The following is a 25,299-nucleotide window of genomic DNA, read 5'->3' on the forward strand; positions in this document are numbered from 1 at the left end:
TATATTATAATATGTCAAAATAAAAATCCCTTGCACAGTGAATATTTTGTTCTGTCACTGTCCGTGCCTGAAGTAATCTAAAATACATTTTAAAATGTCCCCACCTTTTCACGCACAGCCCTATCAGTCCCTTAATTAAATTATTCTGCAAAACTTCTCATTATAACTAGAGGATGAAACATTTGGGGATCATGTCTGTGCATATGATAAATTCACAGATATGCAAAAATATTTGACTTTTTTCCTTTCCATAGTTCGGAACGTTCTTGATAACAAGTTACTAGATATATTTATCTTCTACCTCAAGTGCTTTTCTTAGAAAAAAATGGAGACCCTTATACTTAAAGAAAACACAGTTCACAGTAAATAAGTGTCACTCCTTTTTACTAGGACAGTTATGTAATATGAGATTTAATCATGTTGGTTTACACTTTTTGGAAACTGGATATACAGATGTTGATGTAGAAATAAATATAAATTATTAGAAAATATACCAAAATACAATAGATCTCTAAAAAATAAACAGAATAGTTTACCTAGAAATGTAATCAAATACAATAGTGCATAGCAAGGCAACTGTAAAAATTCAAAAAGTACTGTGCTATCATATACTAGCATCTGAGCTGAAGGCTCTGAAATGAGGGAAATGGCATGGACATATGGGGTCAGATGAAATGGACTGCAACACGGACGGAGTTCCGAGATTCCAGCAGAACTTGTATGTTTTTTTAACGCAGCAATCATTTACATGGGAAAACCAGTTTGGTTTTGCCTTGGAAATGTTGGCTGCTTTAAAAAAACCTACGAGTTCGGCCGGAAGCTCTGAGTCCGGCGGTCTCGCACTCCATACATCCGGCCAATAGACTCTGTTCCACAGTTCTACCAAAATCTGTTTAGTAAACTCAGCCATTCTATCAAGTCTTTGTGTTATTAGAAGAGGTGATGTTTCCTAAAGCGATAATTACATTAATGTAATAGCTAATATGGGGAACTGCACATGACCAATGACATTTTGTGAGAAGTTTACATTATTCCATACTTACGCCTTGTCTGGTGGAGGAATTGGTTATAAGACACATTACATGGTTAACATGTACTGAAAATGCATATTGGTCATATGACACATTACATGGTTAATATGTATTGAAAATGCTCCATGGTCATATAACACAATACATGCTAAACAAGCACTGAAAATGCTCCACGGTCATATGACTAAATTCATGGTTAACGTACATGGAAAATGTTCAATGGTCATATGACGCAGCAACAAACATGGAAAAAGATACAGTCATCATGACATGACAACTAATACCGTCTGTTACAAGTAGTGGCTCAGACTGCACTGTGATGCATATAACTCATATTCACTTTTACATATTTAGGTTTTCTTAGATGCATGTTAAATGCACATTGTAGGACTCTCGTGGCAGCCACAAACAGAAAGAACCACTTACAAATATAAAAATCAGTGTACCCACATTGCATCTTTATATAGGCCTACATGCCAACCAAAGTCCATGCCCTTTCAACAGACTTTGAAAACTGGTTGGGAGATGCTCTAGAAAATGTGCAGAGTGGAAATGTGCAGAGTGGAAAATGTGCATTGAAGTTCAACTTTAGGACCTTTCTCTTCAGTGTTTCTCCTAAAATACTGTTAATTTAGCTTAATTATGTCTCACTTTCGTAATGAAAATGAGGTGACACTGGAACTAATATTATTCAAGATGTTTTGTATTATATTTGTGTACTTAGAAGGTCACTTTCGCTCATACAGTAAATGCAACTAGATGGTGCTATATAAGGTTAGGCACAAGACCCGCTTTTCTGAACTTCAGATGTGGCATACATCCAAGTGTGTATGTAAAGAGGTAAGTGTGTATGTGAAGAGGTAAAGTCTGTACAACTCTCCCTACTTCTTTATCTTTTTTAAATAATGGAATCCCATAGTATAATATTTTGCTTCTATACTACAGAGTAAAACTAGGGTCGCTTGTGTGCCTAACTCACACTTACCAACATACACCAAGATTCAGCCTAACTATTACCATCAGTGCAAACCTTTGGAGCCCCATAGTCCTGCAAATCATTGCTCTTCCCATAAAATGGGATACAGTTGGAAAAAGTAGGAGTGTAACGTAAACAAATTACATTTGCACGGTGGTTTTACACTTTTTTTGGCCTCTAAGGGCATTATTCAGGTGCAGTTGGCGTTGCTATCAAGCTGCGTTCAAAGACAGAGATCCCTGACCTCTTCATTCCCTCTAAACGGCAACATGCCTCAGTTTTTTCAAACTGAGCCTGTCACACCTCCACCCTGCCCCCCAAAACAACATCACACTGTCAATCACTGCCGGGTTGCTTGCGACGTTACAGGACCCATTCGCGCATGCGCATAATTGGTCTTGCACATGCGCAAAGTGCCGAACATCTGTACTTTGCGCATGACAGTGCAATAGCAACCCCATCTGAATGACCCCTAAAATCACCATTATAGACTTAGGTTTTATATTTGCAAACAGCATTGTGCAAGGAGTGAAAACGTGCAACAGGAAACATAAGCTTTATTTAACAAGTACAGCGGCTAGGTTTTATACCAGACTTTTGTCTCCAGGAAATCTTGATAGTGCTGTACTACATATTGGTAATAGACATGAAAGATGTGCTGACTATGATTTTAGATTTGTTAATTAAGCTTATTTTTTGTTGTTATTATTTTGTCTATTTAGGTTTTATTTTAATTTTAATTAAGTATTAATAACAAGTAAATCACTGCATATATATCTCCGTTCAGAGCTGTGTTACAAAAAAAGTCACTGTAACTGTTTTTCCAGAAACAAATTTTACTCCGTATTTGCAGAATGGGAAATATCATACGTTAGTAAATTTAGGCAAAAACTAAAGTACAACATAGTATGCATAAATCCACGTGACATTTGTCTTTGGATAAAAAAAAAAAAGACATCACACTTTGTAAACTAACAAACCATCTACATTTTGTGCATAAAACACAAAATGATTGTGATGCAGAAATGGTGTCAAAAAACATGCGCACACCATGGAAACAATATTAACATGCAGTTATTTCTTAAATTGGTTCAAAAGAAGCTGAAGTAATTATTACAGACACTACGATTTGCCTACTGTACTTTACATTCCAGTCCATTATGTGCACCATAAGTGGCGTTCCAACATTTTCAATCTGGCCAAAGAAACTAAACTTTTTGCTATATGATGTGGCAAAAGAGAATTTGAATATTTTTTTACTATTCTTTGCAGATTTGTGCGTATCTAATGTCGCCTCATTGGATAGTGGTATGACATAAAACAGCCACTTAGCCACTTAGTTGTAGTAACTGCACCAACCTTTCACCATCGTTGACACAATGTCCGTTCAGTCTTTCTCTGTGGATACTCTTTCCTTAAAGAGTTTTACATTACTTTCCTGTTACATTCTATACAATTCAAAATTCTTATGGTCTCCAAAGTCTCTTAGTTATATATTTTGCAATTGTATATTGCATTCATTTAATAATTCATCTTCAGTTTCTGTTCTATAATCCACCAAGGTTCAGAAACATCGGATATTCTTCTTCCATATTTCCTTCTTCCTAGTTAATCTTAGTTTAAAACAGTCTTAGTTTAATACACAGTTTGCTAGGCGAGACTACAAGGATGAACAGAATGTTATTTTTGGATGAACATTACAAAACAGCGAAGCACAAATTTCTTTCAAGAGCATTTTCACTAGAGGGTCAACAACATCAAAGGCATATAATCTGCAAGGTTAGAAGTGCACTTTGGCCGGTCTCCATACGTTAGCCTGCATTCCAGTTTTTGCTGCAGAGAATCTAGGTTTTGCTACCTGAATTCTTGAAATTGATGATCTAGGGGAAGAGAATGAGTTAGTAGGACTAAGGACTGTAGCAGCTCGATTTATCTGTTGAGCCTCCTGTATAGGAGCATGATAAGGCATTGGCCCTGCAACATTGGCTGGCATTGGTTGGCAAGCTGCATCGGTTCTCCAAACTGGTTCTGCAAGAGTTGTTGCAGATCTGGGAGCTAATACAGTTGGAGTCATGTTGACTGATGATAACATTGGAGTTGGAGTTGAGAAGCGCTTAATTTCATGAGCTCTAGCAGTTTTCACAGGCACTTGTCTAGCTGGAGTAGCATTCAATTTTTGGGTATCTTGACCATTAGATGTATCACCAAAACAGAACATAGCTGAATTTAGCTGGTAAGGCTGATGACGCATAAAATCAATGGCTTGCATTCTTGGTTTGCCAGTAGCACCTTTTTTTACTTTGCTGTTTACTTTGGTACCTTGAGATTTGGATGCTGCTAATGGATAAAATGGAGACATCAATGGATTATATGCAATTGGGGGTGGTGCACGAATGTTAGATGAGTATTTCCAAGATGATGGAAGCGATGGCGTTGGTGAGGGTGTTCTTGGCCTTGAGTTAGGCCTGGAGCTAGATCTATGGTCTGAGTCAACAACAAATTTGTCCATGCGACTTTGTCGTTTTGCAAACAATTCTGCTCCTTTGCCTTTCAACTGGGGCATATCTTGACTTCCATTCATAAGTTGTTCTGATGTCTTCAAAATGGGTTTTGGAGCCACAGGAGGAGGAACTTTAAATTTTCGTGCTGAAGACTGCATAAAATTGCAAGCTTCGGCTCCTAAACTGAGAAAGTCCTCTTCTGGGCCAGACTCAAAACCTGCTCCATGTTGCTCTTGTTTGGGTTTATCATCTATATTTTGCACCATAGAGAGAAGCTCTGGGTTAGGTAAGCATTTTTTCTCCTCTTTTTTGGCAAACATTTGTTTCCTGCCTCCTCTCTTTCGAGCTTCATTTAGAATACCAGTGCGCCCAATAGGTACAGAGATCCTCTGTTCTCTTGAATTTACCGACTCAGATGGCTGGTTCACATGGGCAACTGGTGAGATATAAGAAGATGTATCCTTCAAACTACTGGATGCTGGACTATTAAATTGTGACACAGTAGATGTCAGTGGGGTCACTGGAGTGGAATCTATAACATATGGTTGGGAAGTAGCCATCTGAGGTCCTGGTGGACGCGAAGGAGATGACAGATATATGGAAGCAGTAGTAGTCCTCGGTGTTGTTGGAATTGGAGAGTTTTCTTTTTCATTTTCATTATATTTGGTTGCGGATGATGGCACGTGTCTCCCAGGTGCTGGAATATAAAGTGATGCAACAGAGCTAACTGGAGCTTTCTGAGGACTTGAATATATGTCAGTTGTCAATGGAGTGAATGGTGATGGAGCAATATTTTGCACAGGTAAACTTTCAATTTTTTTGGGTGGGGTCGGTTTGAACACAACAGATGAAGCCAAATTCCGTTGTCCTACTTGACCGGGAGTAAATGGTCGTGCAGACCTATTGAAGATGCCATTTCCAGCTAAAGATGCTTGGGCATTATCAGTTTGTGGCATTTGAGAGTGAGGTGGCGCCAGTGATATCTTTGTGCTTGTCACCTTGGTATTCTCTGAGTTATCATGGCTTCTATCACAATTAACCAGATTTATGACATTCCCATTATTCACTGATCTCCTAGGAGGAGCAACTGGAGCTTTCTGATGCTCTTGTGGATTTTGAGTTGGAGTATTTTCAACCATGTGTTCTGATTTCTGTCTTTGTACTTCAAACAATGCTGCTCCTTTTCCAGATGCCTCACTCAGGCCCTTTTCTTCCTGTAGCTCGTGCTCCATTTTAGGCTTTTCAATGTCCATATAGGTGCTGTCCCAGTCTGAATTGTTTGTTAGACTTCGTGCATCAGAGAATCCTTCTTCATCAAATTCTGATTCACTTGTTGGGACGACACCGTCCTCGTCTTCGTTGTATCGGTCCTCGTCTACACTTCCGTAACTCACAAGAGTGTATTTCTTTGCTCTCTGCCGCCTCTTTTTAAACATAAGAACACCCTTGGAGTGGGGATTTGGAGCATCAGTTAACAGAGATGCAATGGTTCTACATTTGGTTCTAGCCTCCTTGACGTTCTTCTCCTGTACACTCTCACTGCGGTGAAGTTCTGTAAGAGAGCATAAGATATATATATAGTTTAGTTGCTTAACATTGATATTGTCCAATAAGAAACATTGCTCTCCAACAATATGGGTCTTGTATAGACGTATGAGTAGAAAAAGGTAAAAGGTGCAAATTTGCACCAGGACAAGCCATGTTGTGAAGTAAGGGGTCCAAATGCAATATTATTTTTACATACAAGAAAAACGTGAGCTGCTTTAGCAGGTAATATCAATGTGATACTCTTCTGTAAGCTAAAGTTATTATTTTTATCTTTATAATCTGCGTACTAAGACAGTATATTATATTTATTTTACTAATATGATACTAAAAGAAACCTTAGCAACTTTACTTTAGCATTGCAATTTAGTGTTGAGCTATGACATGGCCCTATCCCTACTCTCTATCGCAACATTTTAATTATTTTCCCCCTGAAGTGCGACATGGATTATCGATGGTGAAAAATGTCACATTATACAGAAGCTGTATTTATAACTTTATATGAGGCCCTATATGTTCACATGCTGTTTCAGGGTTGATAGAATATGTGTAATGTCTTTAAACCAATCGCGTGTTCAAATGAGCAATGTACAAATGTACAGTATTTAAAGCTACAGTATATACATTTTGAAATAGCTAAATAGATTGATACAAAGGGGCAGAATTATCAAATATTATTTGCAGGATATTCCCCCACAAAAAATACTGTTTTCAGGGAACACCTGAAAATATTAAGTAACCTCAGAATGCACAATGGATGGACCGCAGCAGATATTGGAGATAGGTAATGCCAGATGGCACCATCCTATAGTAGCCTATGGGCTACTTATTTGCAAACTAACTTGTTCCCTCTCCGCCGGCCCATGGCGGCACATGCGCATTGGTTGCCAGGGACCTAAACAAGGAGGTAGGAAGCTTTAACCCATCACACTGCTTCCAGCTCTTCACCAGGACGTGCTCTTATGGTAACCTGTCTCCTGGCAAGAGAACATTAGTAAATTTGCATGAAGATATTTATTTTCACTTTGCGAATTTGCCCAAAAAATATTTATCGCCTCTGCATTAAAAATACAGATTGCAATAAATATGCCACAAATTCAGTTAAAAGTTTATACATTTGAATTGTGTTTATCCAGAGGAAATCCTGAGTGTGACATTTATCATTTTAGCCTCAGTGACCAATGTTATTCTACTAAGAAGTATGTGATCGAAGATTCATAAATTTGGTATTAAATACTGTTATTTTAGAGCATAACCTTTACTTCCTGTTGGGAAAATGTTCCCTGCAGAACTGGGAATACAGATGACTTTACTAAAAGGAGGAATGGTATGCAGTATTCATATCATATAACGATGAGCAATGCAATATTAACCTCTGCGCTATGAAGCTGATAAACATGGATTAAACTGATCATTATTTCTTTTTAACTATTTCTCTCTCTATCTCCTTGGCTACCTTTATTATAGGTGCCACTGGCACCTTGACTAAACAATGAAATATTGTTTATCTAGATTATTCTAACTCTATAGGAGAGCAGTTCTGCCACTCTTCAGTTTTAAGGACCTGCAATAACAGCATCCAGAACATAAAAACCTAGACCACAATAGTTACCATTATAAAATATGAATATATAATGTATATATATATATATATATATATAAATAATAGGGATGAGTTTATTGTATGTGTGAAGCCCTGAACATGCACTATCAGACCTGTTTGTTAGTGTAAGATTGCTTGTATGTATTTTTATCACTATTGTTAGTGACCATTTGGTTGAGGGCTGTAACTCTTCTATGAACACAACAGAAACCAATAAATACAATCTCCAGCTTAATGTGCTGTCCTTCCTGCCTGAAATATCTGACTTCAGCAAAGATAACTATACATGGGATTTTCATTTACGGACAAGCACAATGACAAGAGATGAAGCCCAGGAGGTGTTACTATTAATTGAAGCAGGTCAACCCACTTTAAATACACTTCTCTTCTCAGGCTCTTCAAATTGTCAAGCCTATCACTCAACACCCATACTCAGCCAAATCTCAGACAACAAATGAGATGTATTTCTTGCAGTTGTATACTACTATCCTATTCATACAACATTCATACTGTCTCAATACATAGAACAGGCAAGTTACAGAAGAGCATCACATTAGTAACCAGTTAGAGATGCACTTTACCTGCATAGGGATTATCTGTGCTGTGGTAAGAAGATACCGGTGAATCAGGCATGACATATACACCATTAGAGTCACGATGTTCCATAAAGAGACGACAAGGGACAAATGCACTCCGAGCTGGAGCTTAACCAAAGTAAGAAAATATCCCCAGCTCTCTGCTGCCCTTTCTACAAGCCTTTTTAAGTCCCCACTTTTGTCTCCACTGGCATAGCTGTTGGGTTCACTGGCTCTCAGAAGCTGATGAGATCATTGAGTCTATTTTTATGTGCCTGGGCTTATCGCTGGACCAGGCAGTGGACATTGTCACCTGTCACTTCAGCTATGTTCCTCTTTGGCTGTGATTGAGTTAGAAAAAAAAATATTTTCTACCAGCCGCAAATTTCCTTACCCCCCTTCCCTTTTAAAAGGAGTGTGAAACAATGGTATGTATTCCATTCTGGAAACATTAGGTCAATACACTTAACATACTGCTCTTATCCATGAGGATCCTGATAGAAGATCAGTGTTTCTCTTGGCTCAATAAAACACAAGGGGAGAAAGTCAGTTAAGTTTCCACTGAAAGGGAACAATCAGATTCTGAAATAGAAATCTGAAGCATTTTAGTTATGAATGAAAGTGTTTTTAAATAGATGAGTGTCTATGTAGATAACTACATGAAGAAAAATATCACTAAATTGAAAAACACAAACTATAATATATATTTTAAAAAAAAATACCAGTCAATTTATTTTAGCTCATATTTGTGCACCAATGTGTATCCATTTGGTGTAATAGGGAGGTATTTTAATTAACTAGTAAGTCAATATGTAATTAATATGCAATCATCATAAACCAATTAAGATTGGGAAGTCATTATTATCCATTTTTTGTTTAGAATTACAGGACAAAAGGGGCCCATACATCTGAAAGTTATCAAGGCAATTCCCTGTTCTGCCGATTACTGGGTTTAGGGATCAGGGAAATCCAACATGTTGGAAATCCTTAATTTGCCCATTAAAACCAAAAAATAATCAGGATCAGCAAGTCAGGGATTTTCAACAAGCTGTATTTTCAAGATTCCCAGACGGATCGACAATCATCGATGTCCACCAATCATCGCATCGCCAATCATTGGATTGAATCAACAGAACAGGGAATTGGGCCTTAGATGTATGGCCTGCAATAGTCTTATGTAGGCCATACATCTGTACCACAATTCCCCATTCCCCCAATTCGATCTGCCGATCGGCGTTTATTGATGATCGACAATCTGTCGGGAAATCAGATTCTGATAATTTTTTGGTTTGCTTTCCCCGATCCCCCAACCAGTCATTGGGAGAATGAGGTATTGTCCAGATTATCTTCTAATATAAGGGCCCCATTACCATGAATTAAAAAAAATATTCTAACAGTAATATACTTAATTGATGTACATGAGAATTGTAATACAGTTGTAATTACAAGTAAATGTACTAATAAATATAAATCTTATTCACATATTTATTCTAGTTTCCAGATGAAAAAGGTTAAGAATCCTGCAGTTGGAGGGACAGCACACACCCCCCTCCATTATTTTTGCATTGCAAGAAGGCACTATGAAGCTATGTATCTATGTAGCTTTTAGAAATTGAAAGGGGTTGTTACTGTAACTTCAACAACCCATATTTAATCAATGATGTCCCCATGAGAAATAATTAGAGAATTATTGTCACTGTTGCTTTTCAGCTGAAATGCTCAATTCTGTCCACAGCTCTTTCACATACATTTGGTCTACGGAAACTTTTTAACAGAGCTCTATTGAAGTGCTTTGGACATCTTGAAGTGTCCTCGTTTTACCTGCACCATCTATAACAGAAAAACAAGCAGGTAAAAGCAGTGAGCCAATTTATAGTACAAGTGATGGGCATATATGGGGTCTGTAGTAATAAAGAAGGGATTATCAACTAGAAATGCTCTGTTGGAATTAATTTCCCATAGAAGGACCTCTTCCCTTTATCTCGCAGAATTGTGGGAGTCCCATGTCGCGGGACATCAAAGCTGCCGCTGATAGCAACCTTCACCCCTACCGCTGGAGGATGGGTAGGGGCTCCAGAGCATTGCTTTGCCCAGAGGCCAACATTGCTGTTAAGACGGCCCTGATGTCTAGGCCCCCTGTAGTAATGAGATTTTCACTCCCACGGCCTCAGCTGCCTGGCGTAACAGCCAGCACTGCTTGGGACAAGTTTAAATGTAATTGACACTCAATGTATAAATACACTATAAAAATAAATGTAAGATGTCAATTACATGTGATTAGAGAGCTACTGCAATAAACAACAAGTGGTGGGAAAAGTTGGTGGTTAGATGCTTGTAACATGCAAAAAGCCCAAATTACACATACACTTGGAAGTGAAATTCACCTCTATTTTGACACCCTAGTGTTGTGCCTTGCTGTATTGTACTTTACATATAAACTGCAGTATATAAAATATTTGAAAGTATGTCTTCCCTAATATCTTCTTACTTTCTTGAGATGATTAATACCCTAGTGAAGTTAATGCAAAGAAATTAAGCTAAATTCAATTGATGGAAAGGGAAAGAGAAATTAACACCTCTTATGCAAACTGTTACAATGTTATGTGTGCAGACATGAAGGCAAACAGGAAATTGTATGCATAATGTGTGTACTCATGTCGCAGTGTGTCTATCCAGTCTTGGGACAACTGGATCCATGACTACAAGTTGGACAGATTCGGCCATCTAGACATCAGTCCATCCGCATTGTAAGGAGGGGTCCTTCCATGTTCATGTTGACTGATGACTTCACACACAGGTCAGTGGGTCTAATTGGCTAACCATATTTCCATTATGAGCGGTCAAATATGAACTAATTAGATTGAACTATCAGAATGATTTGGTGCTACATCTAATCTATTTGAAAGTGATAAGACCTGGACATTTGTGATCAGAGTTACACTGTAAATGTAAGGCAGAACCTTTCAAAAAGCAATTTAGACTTTGCCCAAAGAAGACTGTTATAACTGTCAAGTATAAAACATTCAGTAAGGGTGAATTGGTTTTTACCTTCTATTACAAATATGAATAAACAAAATGATTGCCTACAGCATGACACATTTTACCTTTCAGAATCTGATCTCGTCCACCACATGTGAGACCAATTTAAAGTTGAAAGACTAAATGTCACCCTCTACTATTATCAATTTGGGGCATGCCTGTGTGAGCTTCACCAGAGCACAAAGCTGTGCTAAAAGTGCACCATTGTGTTTAGTAGGTAAATTCACCGGACCAGAAATTCAGTGGTAGTTTAATAAATCTATTTAAATAGTCATATGTATGCTAGGAATTAATTGAACACAGTGGGGCTCATTAGATACCATGTAAAAGCATTTCTGGCTAGACACAAGCCTCCTTTTTCCACAAATGCTAGTTTTAAAGGCAAGTGTGTTGTTTTGTACACTAAGATGGCACCATCTGTGGGAGTGCCAACGTTTACAATGTCTCATGGGAGGAGTTGGCAGGACCATTAGTCTACCTACTTTTGCAGTCACAGGCAATATAAAGAGTTTGGTTTGCAGGCCAACTATTAAAATCAGACAGATAGCTGGAGAGGACACATTTAGGAGCAAGCCCCCTGTTTGATATTTGGCAAAATAAAAAGCACTAGATTTCTCCAGCACCAATGAGGTTATAGAGATCAGGTTCAGTTTTCTACTTAATGGGATGCATTTAACATAAATCTCACTCATTTCGACACATTTACTAAACTGATACTTGATAGGGAGAAGTTTTGACGTAAGTTAATGTAAGCACAGAACATGCCTGTTACATCTATTACACTATTACGTACAGTAAGATTATTTCTGAGACCAACCATATAGGAAGAAAAAGAACAGACGTTTCATATGTCAGACATATCATGTTGCAAAATATTTGTTTTAACACTAGTCCTCCCTTCTGAGTTATTGCCTGTATAATGGTGTTAATGCAGAGGACTTAAAGAATAAACTATTTGCGCAGTAAAATCACCTGTTCACACATATCACAGGGATACTGCATGTTGCTTGTTAGTTCCTGCTAGAAGTCAGTATTCAACTATCTTCTAGAACGCTTTGTTTAGAGAATTTCAATAAAATTAAGCGACGACAGTATTCATACAGTACTTAACACAAACATACTATACATCGCACATGAATATTAAGGAGAGGAGCAATGGGTTCCGGGGCAAGATCTCAGCTGAGGCACCATTACTCCACATAACAAAACTTACAACCATAATTTTATGTTATACAACGCCAAGTTCTGTGCTTGACTTACAGTATAATATAACTTTACAAAGTATTTTAAAGTTCCATAAATATTACAACCTAATGCCAGTATATAATAGATCTGAATGCCCCGATATTACAATAAATACAATAATGCCACTTTCCTCAGTATGCTATACAAGCTAGTACTCTCAGTATGCAATACAGCTTCAAGCCCCAAATACAGTATACCTTCCTTTACCCAACTATACTGTATATTGTAGCTCCTATCCAGCACACAGTACAGCCCCCATGCCCCAGCACAACGACTTGCTCCCATTTCCCAGTAGTGCTCACCCCTGCCTTGGAACTTTAACTGAAATGGATGGGATTGCCAGGTGCGAGCAGTCAGGAGCTGCTAGTAATGTGCATCTTCCTGGTTATCAACCCTTTGGCTGCCTCTCGTTTCGTGAACTGTGGAGGCCAATCAGAGTACGCTGAGAAGCAGCCAGAGCACTGAGCGAGAGCCTGCAGACCTGTACATTTTAGGAGCAGCACAAAGCCAAGGGGACATATTTTCCAGGGAAGGTGATGGATTATAGGGCATCATAGAAGTAGCAGGTCACAAATTCAATCATTGTGATATGACACAAAGCGTAAACATGTCAACAAAATAGTAATTTTTAGTATTTATGAGAGACAAGTTTTATTTGTTTTCATCTGGTCATAAATAGCAATTATTTTGTTTGAAGGGGTACTAACAAATATTATAATACATCTGCTTTCATCATTAGCTTGAATAACAAAAAAAGAGTACCACTATCATCGCTGATCACAGGGCCGAAACTAGGATTTTTGCCACTACGGCAAGGCTGTAATTTGCCCCCCCAAAACAAACAATGCCCTGTCAGACTAAAAGAAGAGAGTATTGACTGCATAGGAGAGGAAAGAGTTAAACATCTGGGGAGGGGTGGACCTAGCTGTGAGGAAAGTACAGCCTTCTTTAAGGGGAGGGCTTGATATATATAGGGAAGGTGAAGCCATTTTAAGTCTCTTGGTGATCTGGTTTAGGTGAGTGCTGCAGTGCAAGCAAAACTTTGTTTTATTAGGGGATTCTTGCTGTGCAAGTTACAGTTACAGTTCAGTGAAGTGTCTGGAGTCAGTGTCTCGGCACATGAGTCATGACTCATCTGTAGTGGAATGTGTTGCAGAGACTGCACATGAATCAGTGAGTTGCCAGTGCTGGAGGATCAGTGCTGGACTCATGGAGTTATTCAGCTGCAGTGATTGTACAGTGTATCTGGGGGAGGCAGCTGCTTATGCCCTGATTGTTAATAATATATTAACATAGATTTACTGTTATGTTGATATATTATTAATAACCACTTATTGCATACTAGTTATAGAATATGACATTACTTCTGGCTGAGGAGAGAAAGCTTAACAGCCATGAAACACATCATTCATTCTGTAACTAAACCAAATAAAAACATTTTTTTTTAATGTTTTATTTTGCATACTTTGCTAATTGGATGATTTTGGGTGGCCTTGGATTTATTATATTATCCACTATCTAGCCTCCAGGGAGTTTGCCACCCACAGTCACACTGAGCAGGATCAGTGAGCACTGAGCTGAGAGCCCTGTACCACAGGGGCTCCACCTCCTGCTGCATGAATAAGATTCATTCACTGAGTCTCCACAGTGTACAACTGTCTCACTCACTGGCAGACTCAGGAGGAATCATGATTCACGACATGGATCAGGCACAGCAGCAGAGCACTCACTGACTGGTGAGTCGTGACTGCTCCCTCCCCCCTCCCACTGGGTGTCACCTGGTATAGCCTCTGGCCAATCACAGCTAAAGACAGCAGAACACACTGACTGAAGGACACAGGACACAGAGTTTCCTCCCTCTGTCTGAGAGAAGCTGCTGCTGCTGCTGTCTCCACTCATGAAACAGTGAGTGACTCGAGTCATTCACACTTCCTGATGATTCCAGTCACTGTGTTGAGACAGAGAGTCAGTAGCCATCTCTATTGTCAGCTCCCTGCATTTAGGTCACACATCAGTGCTCTGGCTGCCGCTCGCCCACGACGGTCCGCCGGGACCCCAGCCCGTTACCGCTCATCTGGCGGTGGGGGCTGGTTCCGGCGGCGAGCTGGCTGGCCCTGGGGGCGGCGCCGCTTTCCTCCTTGTCTCCTCAGCCCTCTCCCCCGCAGCCGGAACACGGTGTGGAGCTAATGGGGCTCTTAATGCAGGAGCCCAGACAAGAGGCCTTGTGGTGACAGAGAGCAGTGGGGCGCGCGCCCGTGTGTGCGCAGCAGCGCCGCCGGCCTTGCTGTCTCCCCTGCTATCTCCCAGGCAGCCGGAATCCGGCGGGAGCCGGGGGGAGAGGGGAGACAGGGCAATTATGATCACTGGCAGGGCAGTGCGATACCAAGGAGAAGGGGTGTGGCAGCAAGAGGTCACGGGGTGCGGGCACAGGAGGTGCGCGAGCCCGTGTCCACTGCAAGCGGAGCGGTGCGCGCGCGCTCTGCTGCGCCGCGGGGTTCCCGGTCTTTTCAGATCACTCCCCCGGGGCCGGAATCTAGCGGCCTGCGGGGGAGGAGGGGGGACAGGGAATGGGTTAGTGGCCGCGGGGCTGCTGCACGCGCCGCAGGAACTCGCGGCGGTCCCCCCCCCCCCTCTGCGGCATCGGATAGTTCCGATACACGGGAAGAGGGGACAAATTCAGAGGCGAGGGCAGTGCGGGCGCCGACAGCGGTGCCTCCGCTTTCCCGCAAGGGCAGCGTGCGTCGGATGCCCGGCACACGCATGTCGGGCGGCGAGCGCGTGGTCGCACGCGGGCCCCGGCGAAGGACCCAGGACCGCGCTTTGGGGCAGTCACGACCCCTCCGGAGCGCTGGCTCGGCCCTGGCCACAGCGGTGAAGGTGTTAGGGCCGCTAGCCGCGGCTGCCTCCCCTAGAACGGCTGTTCGTTCCGGCGGGCTATGGCGGCGCAGCGGGTGGCACGCGCCTGCCGTGAGCTCGGGACGGTCGCCGCAGAATTACAACAGGGTCCAGGGCAGGACGCGGGGGAGCTCACGGCCGCAACGCCCCCAGCACGGAGGCCGCGGCATGTGCCGCGAGTACTGGAGGGGTCCTCCGCTTCTTCCTCTTTTTCAAGGGAGCTCGGGGATGAGGCGATGGCAGATTTCGAGGAGGAAGGCAACGATTTGGACGCGCCGGAAGATTCCATGTCGGGGGAGTCGGCGGCATCAGGTAAGGTGGTGCAGTCGGTATTCGGGTTCCTCCACGAGCTTTAGTTCGCGTAGTTCTTCCTCCTCTTCATCTTCAATGTCGTCACAGGCGTCCGAAGTCAGTAGCACAACTAGGGCAAAGAAGCGGGCAACTAAATTCGCCAAGAGGGCAGCGGAACAGGCGCAAGCGGCTTAGCGAGGAAGCGCGTAGGGCCAAGAAGCTCGCAATTTGCCCGGTGTCGTGCGATTCGTCTATACTGCTGTACTGCGGGGGCTGCGAGATAGCTGCCGCAAGAAGATTTGGAGGGGGGACTTCGTGGACGTGTTCGTATTGACGAAGGTCGCGAAGAAAGAGTATAAGGTGGCGGCGCAAAGAAGGGCATCGGGGCTGAGGCATTCCGTACCTTCGATAATTGCCTGGCCGGGTTCTGGGTCTTCGCGGCATCTTACCTGGAGGACAGGCCGGCAGAGCACACAAATATAATAAGGTACCTGCATCTCATACATGACATGCAGCGCACGTCTTCGGGATCGGAGTGGCGCAGGTACGATCAGGAATTCAGGGAACAACAGGAAGGTTTGCAGGTCATGGACTTCGGGTTCAAGGACGTTGAGGTTGGGCTCAAGGTCACCCGGGCTTCGCTACAGGCGGAGGAGCCCCGGAAGCCGGGGGCGGACGGGCACCACGCAGGGTCGTCCTCCCAGGGGTTCGGCGCGGACGGCGGATTGGCCAAGTCAGGTAGGCCAAGTCAGGCAGTCCGCGCAGGGGGGCGTGCCACCACAAAAAAGGAAAATGTTTCGCGTTTAACAACGCGGCGTGTTCCTTCGGGGGATGACTTGGTCATCTCTCCAGTGGGGGTGGTTCCTAAGAAGGCTCCAGGCGCCTTCCGGCTCATTTGAGTTCGCTTTTAGGTGTGTACTGCCGGAAGCTGTGAAGGGCGACTGCGGGGTGTGCCAGAACGCACCATTTCGTGCGTTTGTCCTCAGAGATTAAGAGGGATTTGGCAATATGGGCCTCGTTCCTCGAGGACTTCAACGGGGTGTGTATATGGCAGGCCCCAATGGCGGACAGCGCTAGGTTGCAGCTGTTCACCGACGCAGCGGGCGCCTCTGGATTCGGTTGCCATCTGGAGGGATCTTGGTGCGCGTGGCCGGCAGAATGGCATCGCGGGGGTTTCACGAAGGACCTTTTGCTTCTGGAGTTTTTCCCATTATGGTGGCGTTGGAGGTCTGGGGCGATCGGCTGGCTAATCGCAGCATTTTGTTTAGATGCGATTATCTGGGCGTGGTGCATGCGATTAATAACCAAAGGGCAAAGTCGTTGGTGGTTATGCGGGTGCTAGGGCAATTGCTTTTGACATGCTTGCGTAGGAACCTGTGGTTCCGCGCGCAACATGTGCCCGGTTTGGAGAATGGTATTGTCGACGCTTTGTCGCGAGGACAGTGGGAGAGGTGTTGGTTGTTGGCACCTGAGGCCAACGAGCAGGGTTTTCACTGTCCCGGTTAGGTTTGGCAGGTGATCGGGCCGGACTGGAGGGTATAGCGTTGCGGTCAGTCGCGCCAGCCACGCTCAAGGCTTACGGACATGCTTGGAATGAGTGGGACGAGTTTGTCCAAGGTCGTCAGCAACAAGGTAAGAGCAGGCATCGGCTGATGCTTTCTTTTATGTGGCAGCTTTACGTCTCCGGTAGGTCACGAGCAGTGGTTTCGCGGTATTTGGCAGGCATCTCATTTTTCTGCAAGCTGCGAGGCGTCCCTGACGTAACAAAAAGCGAGGTTCTGCGGAAGGCAATGAAAGGGTGGGCGCGAGTCGCGCCGTCGCCACCGGATAGGAGGCGGCCCATCGATGCGGCGTTGTTGCCGGCCGTCATCGAGGCAGTAGGGCGAGTCGCGTCGTCCAGGTTTGAGACGCTTTTGTTTAGTTTGGCGTTCTCAATGGCTTACCACGGGGCCTTTCGAGTTTCTGAGTTGGTAGCGCCTTCCAAGAGAGCAGATTCGCGCATGCTGGTCGGAGACGTAGTAGTGGGTGAGAGGTCCTTGCTGTGCAGGTTGCGACGCTCCAAGACGGATCAAGGGGGGAGAGGGCGCTGGGTTACAATGGTTCCAGCGCTGGAGGAGAGCGTTTGCCCGGTGGGGCTGGCAAGGCAATACGTGGTGGTGCGACCCGTTAAGGAGGGGTCTTGGCTGTTGCATTATGATGGGCTGCCAGTCACGAAATACCAGTTTCGATGGATGCTGAGTCGCTGTTTGGCGGGCTTGGGCCTCCCACCCACTGTTTTTGGTACCCATTCCTTTCGCATAGGCGCAGCGACGTTGGCTGCTGCGGCGGGTTGCTCCAGAACTGAAATACAGGCGGTGGGGCGATGGAAGTCGTCAAGTTATAGACGATATATTCGCCCCGTCACATGAGAGGTCGGTTTGCGCTTGGGCTTTGTTTAAATTTGCAATGTATTATGTTGTTACAGTTCTGTGATTTTATGGTGTTGTGCGTCTGTTGGTGTTACCCCTTTTGTTTTTTTTTTTTTTTTTATCCTACTCAGGGATTAGCTACTCGCCGTTGCTGGCATGAGTCGGCAGCGGGGGTCTGGAGTTATTTGCGATTTTTTGCCTGACTTGACGGACTGAATTCTAATCTACAATTCGGCTAATTTGGGCTAATCAGAGTCCCTCAGCAGGTCTTTACGTTTCACCTCCAGCTGAGTTATTACATGTGTTTCCCATTTTATACCCCCGCCTCCCCCCCCCCCCCCTGTTTTTATTTCGTTTATTTTATTTGATCTTTCCCCTTTGTGTCTTTAATTGCGCTTTTAAATTGGCTACGAAACATGGTGCAGTCGGCTAGGCCGTGACTGCTGCAATAGCGAGATCTAAAGTTTTCTTTTTTGGCAGATCCTTCAGTATAAACAATTAATAAGCCTCTTAGTAATCAATTCTACCCCTCTTTTTCCCTTCAGGATGGTTCGAAGACTATTTGCCCATTTGGGTGGTTGGCCACTCTTACATTTACTGGGCGGCCAGGTTTGTGGCCTCGGAAGGGTCTCAGGCATTGCTTGGAGCACAGGGTGTCAGATGGCTTGGCTGGCGAGGAATGATGTGGGGTGAGCTGAGGAGTAGGTTAGTGAGTCAGGCCAGCAAGCATGGAGTCCCTAGGGTTTTTGGTTGTCCATCTAGGTGGCAACGACCTGGGGAAGAGGACATCCTTGGATCTGCGGTGGGCCATGATACAGGATCTGGCAAGTGTGACCGCGGCATGGACCGATTGTGTGTTGGTTTTTTCCATGATGGTGCCAAGATTGTGTTGGAGGGGTGTGGCGGATGGTCGCCAGATTGATGAGGCCCGGAAAAAGGTGAACGGAGCGGTGGCAAAGTGGGTGCTGTCCCACGGTGGGAGGGTGGTTCGCCACCCGAGGAGTCGGTTAAAAGACAGCCACCTTTTCCGGCGCGATGGAGTACATCTATCCAATGAGGGGATGATGTTTTTTCTGGAGGATCTAGGTTTCGCTTTGCAGGAGTTTTGGAGGGGTGTGGCGGATGGTCGCCAGATTGATGAGGCCCGGAAAAAGGTGAACGGAGCGGTGGCAAAGTGGGTGCTGTCCCACGGTGGGAGGGTGGTTCGCCACCCGAGGAGTCGGTTAAAAGACAGCCACCTTTTCCGGCGCGATGGAGTACATCTATCCAATGAGGGGATGATGTTTTTTCTGGAGGATCTAGGTTTCGCTTTGCAGGAGTTAGGGTAGGTTTATGGTGGCGGTGCGAAAGACTGTGGGGATGAGTCTTTCGCTGTTGGCGGAAAAGAACGGCAGTTTCGTATTGTAGAGAAAACTGTAGTGTTTTACAGTTGGTTGTGGTTTAGGTGCACTCACCTCCATCGACTTATGGCCGCTTGACCACCCGTCCGGGAAGGCAGCGGCAGGGCACCCAGGAGCGGTGGGTAGTCACTGTGGGGGTTGAGTTGTCACCTATTACCGGTTTATGGTAAGTTTTAGTAAATTTATAGGGTTGAGTTATTTAAGTTTAATTTAGATTAAGTGAGCCGTTCTTTTGGGCCGCCACCATATGCCAGCTGGAGCGGCATATTAAATTAATCTCTTTATTACAGGTTTCCTAATGGTTAGGGACAAATAAATAGCTAGCAATTTTCTGCCAAAATTCAAGTCTCAGTGTCGTTATTTCTGGTTATGATTATGAATGCTTTACTTTCAAAGAAAGGGGTCCACCAAATATCACTAAGATGTTTAGAAGAGAGTATTGACTGCATAGGAGAGGAAAGAGTTAAACATCTGGGGAGGGGTGGACCTAGCTGTGAGGAAAGTACAGCCTTCTTTAAGGGGAGGGCTTGATATATATAGGGAAGGTGAAGCCATTTTAAGTCTCTTGGTGATCTGGTTTCCCACCCTCCCGCCCTGGTAGTTGGAAATTGTGGCACGTGGTGATTTGGCTCTAAGTTGTTGGCTGTTTTCGTTAGCTATTTATTGGCGGAAAAGAACGGCAGTTTCGTATTGTAGAGAAAACTGTAGTGTTTTACAGTTGGTTGTGGTTTAGGTGCACTCACCTCCATCGACTTATGGCCGCTTGACCACCCGTCCGGGAAGGCAGCGGCAGGGCACCCAGGAGCGGTGGGTAGTCACTGTGGGGGTTGAGTTGTCACCTATTACCGGTTTATGGTAAGTTTTAGTAAATTTATAGGGTTGAGTTATTTAAGTTTAATTTAGATTAAGTGAGCCGTTCTTTTGGGCCGCCACCATATGCCAGCTGGAGCGGCATATTAAATTAATCTCTTTATTACTGGTTTCCTAATGGTTAGGGACAAATAAATAGCTAGCAATTTTCTGCCAAAATTCAAGTCTCAGTGTCGTTATTTCTGGTTATGATTATGAATGCTTTACTTTCAAAGAAAGGGGTCCACCAAATATCACTAAGATGTTTATAATTAGACTATCAAACATTTTGAAAAATAGAGGATACTATTGGACAATATTCCCCTATGTGCCTGAAATGTTCTATGCGTCACATGCCCTGCCAGCAGCGTGTTCAATTACATGCTCCTCCGTGTGTCTCCATATATTGTACTATATCACTGCACTATGGGGGTCATTACGACCCGATCGCTCGCTGCAGTTTGTCGCAGCACAGCGATCGAGTCGGGATGCGCAGTGTGCCGGCGCGTGGCAGCCGTCGTTGTCTAGCGATCGCCTCTGAGGCAGAGGTGGTCGCTGGGCTGTGCGGCATCAAGCCGCCGTTTAGGGGGGCGCAGCCCGGCCAACGCAGGTGTGGCTGGACTGTTGGGGGGGTGGGCCACGGCCGGGGAGTGACGAGTATCTTCCGGCCAGCACCCTAAAGCTGCGCTGGTCGGGAGCTACTCTTGAAGTGCAAAGGCATCGCCGCTGTGCAATGCCTTTGCCCTTCTGCGGGGAAGGCCGGCACTGACATGCGGGGGCATCCCCCCAAATGTCAGTGTGAATGATCGCATTCAACTCGGAATGACCCCCTATATTCATCAACTCGGAATGACCCCCTATATTCATAAAACTTCATCAGTGTACTACGTTCCCCTATCCACTGCACTACATCACTTACACGCTGAACTACATCACTACACTACATGCCCCTATACACTGCACTACATACCCTATATGCTACACCACATCAGTGCACCATGGGGGTAATTCTGAGTTGATCGCAGCAGGAACTTTGTTAGCAGTTGGGCAAAACCATGTGCACTGCAGGGGAGGCAGATATAACATGTGCAGAGAGAGATAGATTTGGGTGTGGTGAGTTCAATCTGCAATCTAAATTGCAGTGTAAAAATAAAGCAGCCAGTATTTACCCTGCACAGAAACAAAATAACCCACCCAAATCTAACTCTCTCTGCACATGTTATATCCCCCCCCCCCCCTGCAGTGCACATGGTTTTGCCCAACTGGTAAAAAATTTCCTGCTGCGATCAACTTGGAGTTACCCCCCATATCCCCTTATATGCTACACCACATCTGTGCACTACATGCCCCTATATACTGCAATACATTACTACACTACGAACATCACTACACTACATCCCCCTATAAGCTACACCAAATCCCCCTATCTGGGAGGCAAAGCGGAGGTTGATATTGCTAACTGGGAGCACAGCGCCGATAATAAAGTCTGTTTTAAACTCACCACAAAACTGCTGTAGTGATACTCAGTGAGAGTTGGAGGTTATCAAGGCTCTAAGTTTCCACTGTTAAGTAGATACCTAGCAAAGTTAGCCTTTGATTTCTGTAACATCGGTGACTGCACCTGTTAACAACCAAAAGCCTGGGCAGTGATTCCTCTCAATGGTGTGTAGCTTGCAGCTTGTTATCGGTTAGTGGTGGGCAGACAGGTGGGATCATAGCCGGCTGTAAAAAAAAAACAGCACCAACAGCTCGCTTCTATAGCTTGTACGGTGCACAGCACGCTAGTCGCAGCACTGCATGGCAAAGAAGAGAGCTTGAGACAGTAGCCGGCATAGGAGAGATCCCAGGTACTGGAGCTCACCCGCACAGCGTCGAAGCCAGCTCCGGGCAGACAGGTGGGTCAGAGACATTGCCCAGGAGTCGTCTGCTGTCTCACTGGAGCAGCACAGCACTGCCGGTAAAAAAAACAACCCTGCTCCTCTGTAACTCCTCAGCGCCCCCTCAAATCCTGCACCCGGGGCATGTCATCTTAGCCCCATCCTAGTAATGGCCCTGGCTGATCATAATAATGAGTTTTCACAACTTTTACAGCATATAAAGGAATAGATATTAGCAGCACGATTAATGTAATGGTTAGCATTACTGCTTCGTAGCACTGAGGTCTTGCGTTCACTATCCAACGTGAGTCTGTGTGGAGTTTGTATATTCTCCCTGTGCTTGTGTGGGTTTCCTCCAAGGATTCCAGTTTCCTGACACAATCCAAAAATGTGTGTGTGTACGTGTTCATGTGGTAGGGAATATTCAGTAGATCATGGGTCTTCAGCCTGTAGCCCTCCAGCTTCTGTGAAACTACACATCCCAGCATGCCCTGACACAGTTTTGCTACTAAAGTATGCTAAAGCTGAGGCAGGGCATGCTGGGCTGTGTAGTTCCACAGCAGCTGGAGGGCCACAGGTTGAAGACCCATGCAGCAGATTGTAAGCTTCACTGGGGCAGATACTTATGTGAGTGAATGATTCTCTCTGTAAAGTGCTGCAGAATATGGGTGCTCTATATCAATAACTGGTAATTATTATTATTATTATTATTATTATTATTATTATTATTATTTTTATTATTATTATAATTATTGTATATTATAGAAATACAGCAATAAACTGTGAACATACCTATGAATGATTGATGTTTCAGTTTAAGTACGGTAAGTGTTTTTGTAATATGAAATAAGTGTATATACAGGTTGAGTATCCCTTATCCAAAATGCTTGGGACCAGAGGTATTTTGGATATCGGATTCTTAGAATGCAGATTGAACACACCCCACCCAAACCTAACTCTCTCTGCACATGTTACATCTGCCCCACCCCCCTACAGTACACATGGTTTTGCCCAACTGCTAACAAAAATCCTGCTGCGATCAACTCAGAATTACCCCCCATTGTACATAAATATAGTACTGTATTTCATCTAAACAGTTCTGTTTTTTTCTATATGGTGTTAAAAATGTAATGTTCTTCTGTCATTAACAACACTTGTGAGCCTAGTACATTACATGAAACTATTCACAAACAATACTGTTCTTACAAAACAACCTTTCATTTGTAGATTGTATTATACTGTTATACTAATTTTTTTATAAATTACATTTTCAGGCCTTGTAGTTTAAAAAAAATAAAAATAAAACAATTTCTCAGTAATGGGAACAATTATTTTTGTCATGATTGTCATTCACCATGGCCATTAAACAATTAATTTTATATTGTTTTAAATATTTTATTGGTATTATTTATATACATTATCCTTTTAAGTTATTTTACATGTTGTTTGTTTTTCTTATGGTTACTATGTATAATTTTAACGGTACAGTATACATATTACATAGCTTTTTTGCATTTATTAATTACTAAGTACATAACTATTTAAATCAATTAATGCCGGATAGGTAAAACTGTTTATTAAACAACATGAATAATATAAATAAATTAAATATCAAAGTAGTCTTAATAATAAATGAGTTAACACATATACACGAAAGTAGATTTTAAGTTCTGAAAACACAGAAAGCAAAAATATGTTAGACTACAATATGGATTACATTCTGAAGACTATAGCAACATTGGAATCTAGGCACATACTTACTGGATGGACAAAGACTTGAGAGTCAGAATTCCGATGACTTATCTTTCATGCAGTATTAGGTTCTAGGGTCTCATGACTGAAGACTGAGCTCTCCCTCAATGAAACACCTCCTAGAATGTGTGCTGACTACTGGACTCCTGGCAGTGATTCTGTTTTGAGATCACTCCAGATGTATAAGAGGTGACGTTTACATTTATAAAATATGGAGCGTTCTCTTCTTCAAATGGAAGTTTCCAAAATCATGGAGAAGCTTCTAATCTTTCAGCTGTCTCTTTGTAATACTACTTTCTCTAACGTCCTAGTGGATGCTGGGAACTCCGAAAGGACCATGGGGAATAGCGGGCTCCGAAGGAGGCTGGGCACTCTAGAAAGATTTAGGACTACCTGGTGTGCACTGGCTCCTCCCACTATGACCCTCCTCCAAGCCTCAGTTAGATTTTGTGCCCGGCCGAGGTTGGATGCACACTAGGGGCTCTCCTGAGCTCTTAGAAGAAAGATAGTCTTAGATTTATTATTTTCAGTGAGACCTGCTGGCAACAGGCTCACTGCAGCGAGGGACTAAGGGGAGAAGAAGCGAACTCGCCTGCTTGCAGCCGGATTGGGCTTCTTAGGCTACTGGACACCATTAGCTCCAGAGGGATCGACCGCAGGCCCAGCCTTGATGTTCGGTCCCGGAGCCGCGCCGCCGTCCCCCTTACAGAGCCAGAAGCAAGAAGATGGTCCGGAAAATCGGCGGCATGAAGACATCAGTCTTCACCAAGGTAGCGCACAGCACTGCAGCTGTGCGCCATTGCTCCTCTCACACTTCACACTCCGGTCACTGAGGGTGCAGGGCGCTGGGGGGGGGCGCCCTGAGGCAGCAATAAAAACACCTTGGCTGGCAAAAATACCTCAATATATAGCCCCAGGGGCTATATATGAGGTAAATACCCCTGCCAGAATCCAGAAAAAAGCGGGAGAATAGGCTGCGGAAAAGGGGCGGAGCTATCTCCCTCAGCACACTGGGCGCCATTTTTCCCTCACAGTTCCGCTGGAAGGAAGCTCCCTGGCTCTCCCCTGCAGACTACTCTACAGAAAAGGGTAAAAAAGAGAGAGGGGGGCATTTAATTTGGCGCAGTATATAGTTTATATTAAAAAGCAGCTATAAGGGACATAACTCAGTTAGTCCCTGCCTTATATAGCGCTCTGGTGTGTGCTGGCATACTCTCACTCTGTCCCCCCAAAGGGCTTTTGTGGGTCCTGTCCTCTATATTGAGCATTCCCTGTGTGTGTGGAGTGTGTCGGTACGGCTGTGTCGACATGT

General features: G+C 43.8%; 1 protein-coding gene across 2 annotated transcripts in view; it reads right to left on the reverse strand.

Moving 5' to 3' along the window:
- Window positions 1–367: 367 nt before the first annotated feature.
- SYNPO2L (synaptopodin 2 like) overlaps window positions 368–25,299 on the reverse strand; it is a 206,929-nt gene continuing 181,997 nt past the window's right edge. For both annotated transcript variants that reach the window (XM_063961341.1, XM_063961342.1), the window contains one exon: window positions 368–6,060. In XM_063961341.1, coding sequence (XP_063817411.1) covers window positions 3,788–6,060 — 2,273 coding nt within the window. In that variant the 3' untranslated portion in view covers window positions 368–3,787. The remainder of the gene's footprint in view (window positions 6,061–25,299) is intronic.

Source organism: Pseudophryne corroboree, chromosome 3 (assembly GCF_028390025.1).
Source record: "Pseudophryne corroboree isolate aPseCor3 chromosome 3, aPseCor3.hap2, whole genome shotgun sequence".
Taxonomy (NCBI): Eukaryota; Metazoa; Chordata; class Amphibia; order Anura; family Myobatrachidae; genus Pseudophryne; species Pseudophryne corroboree.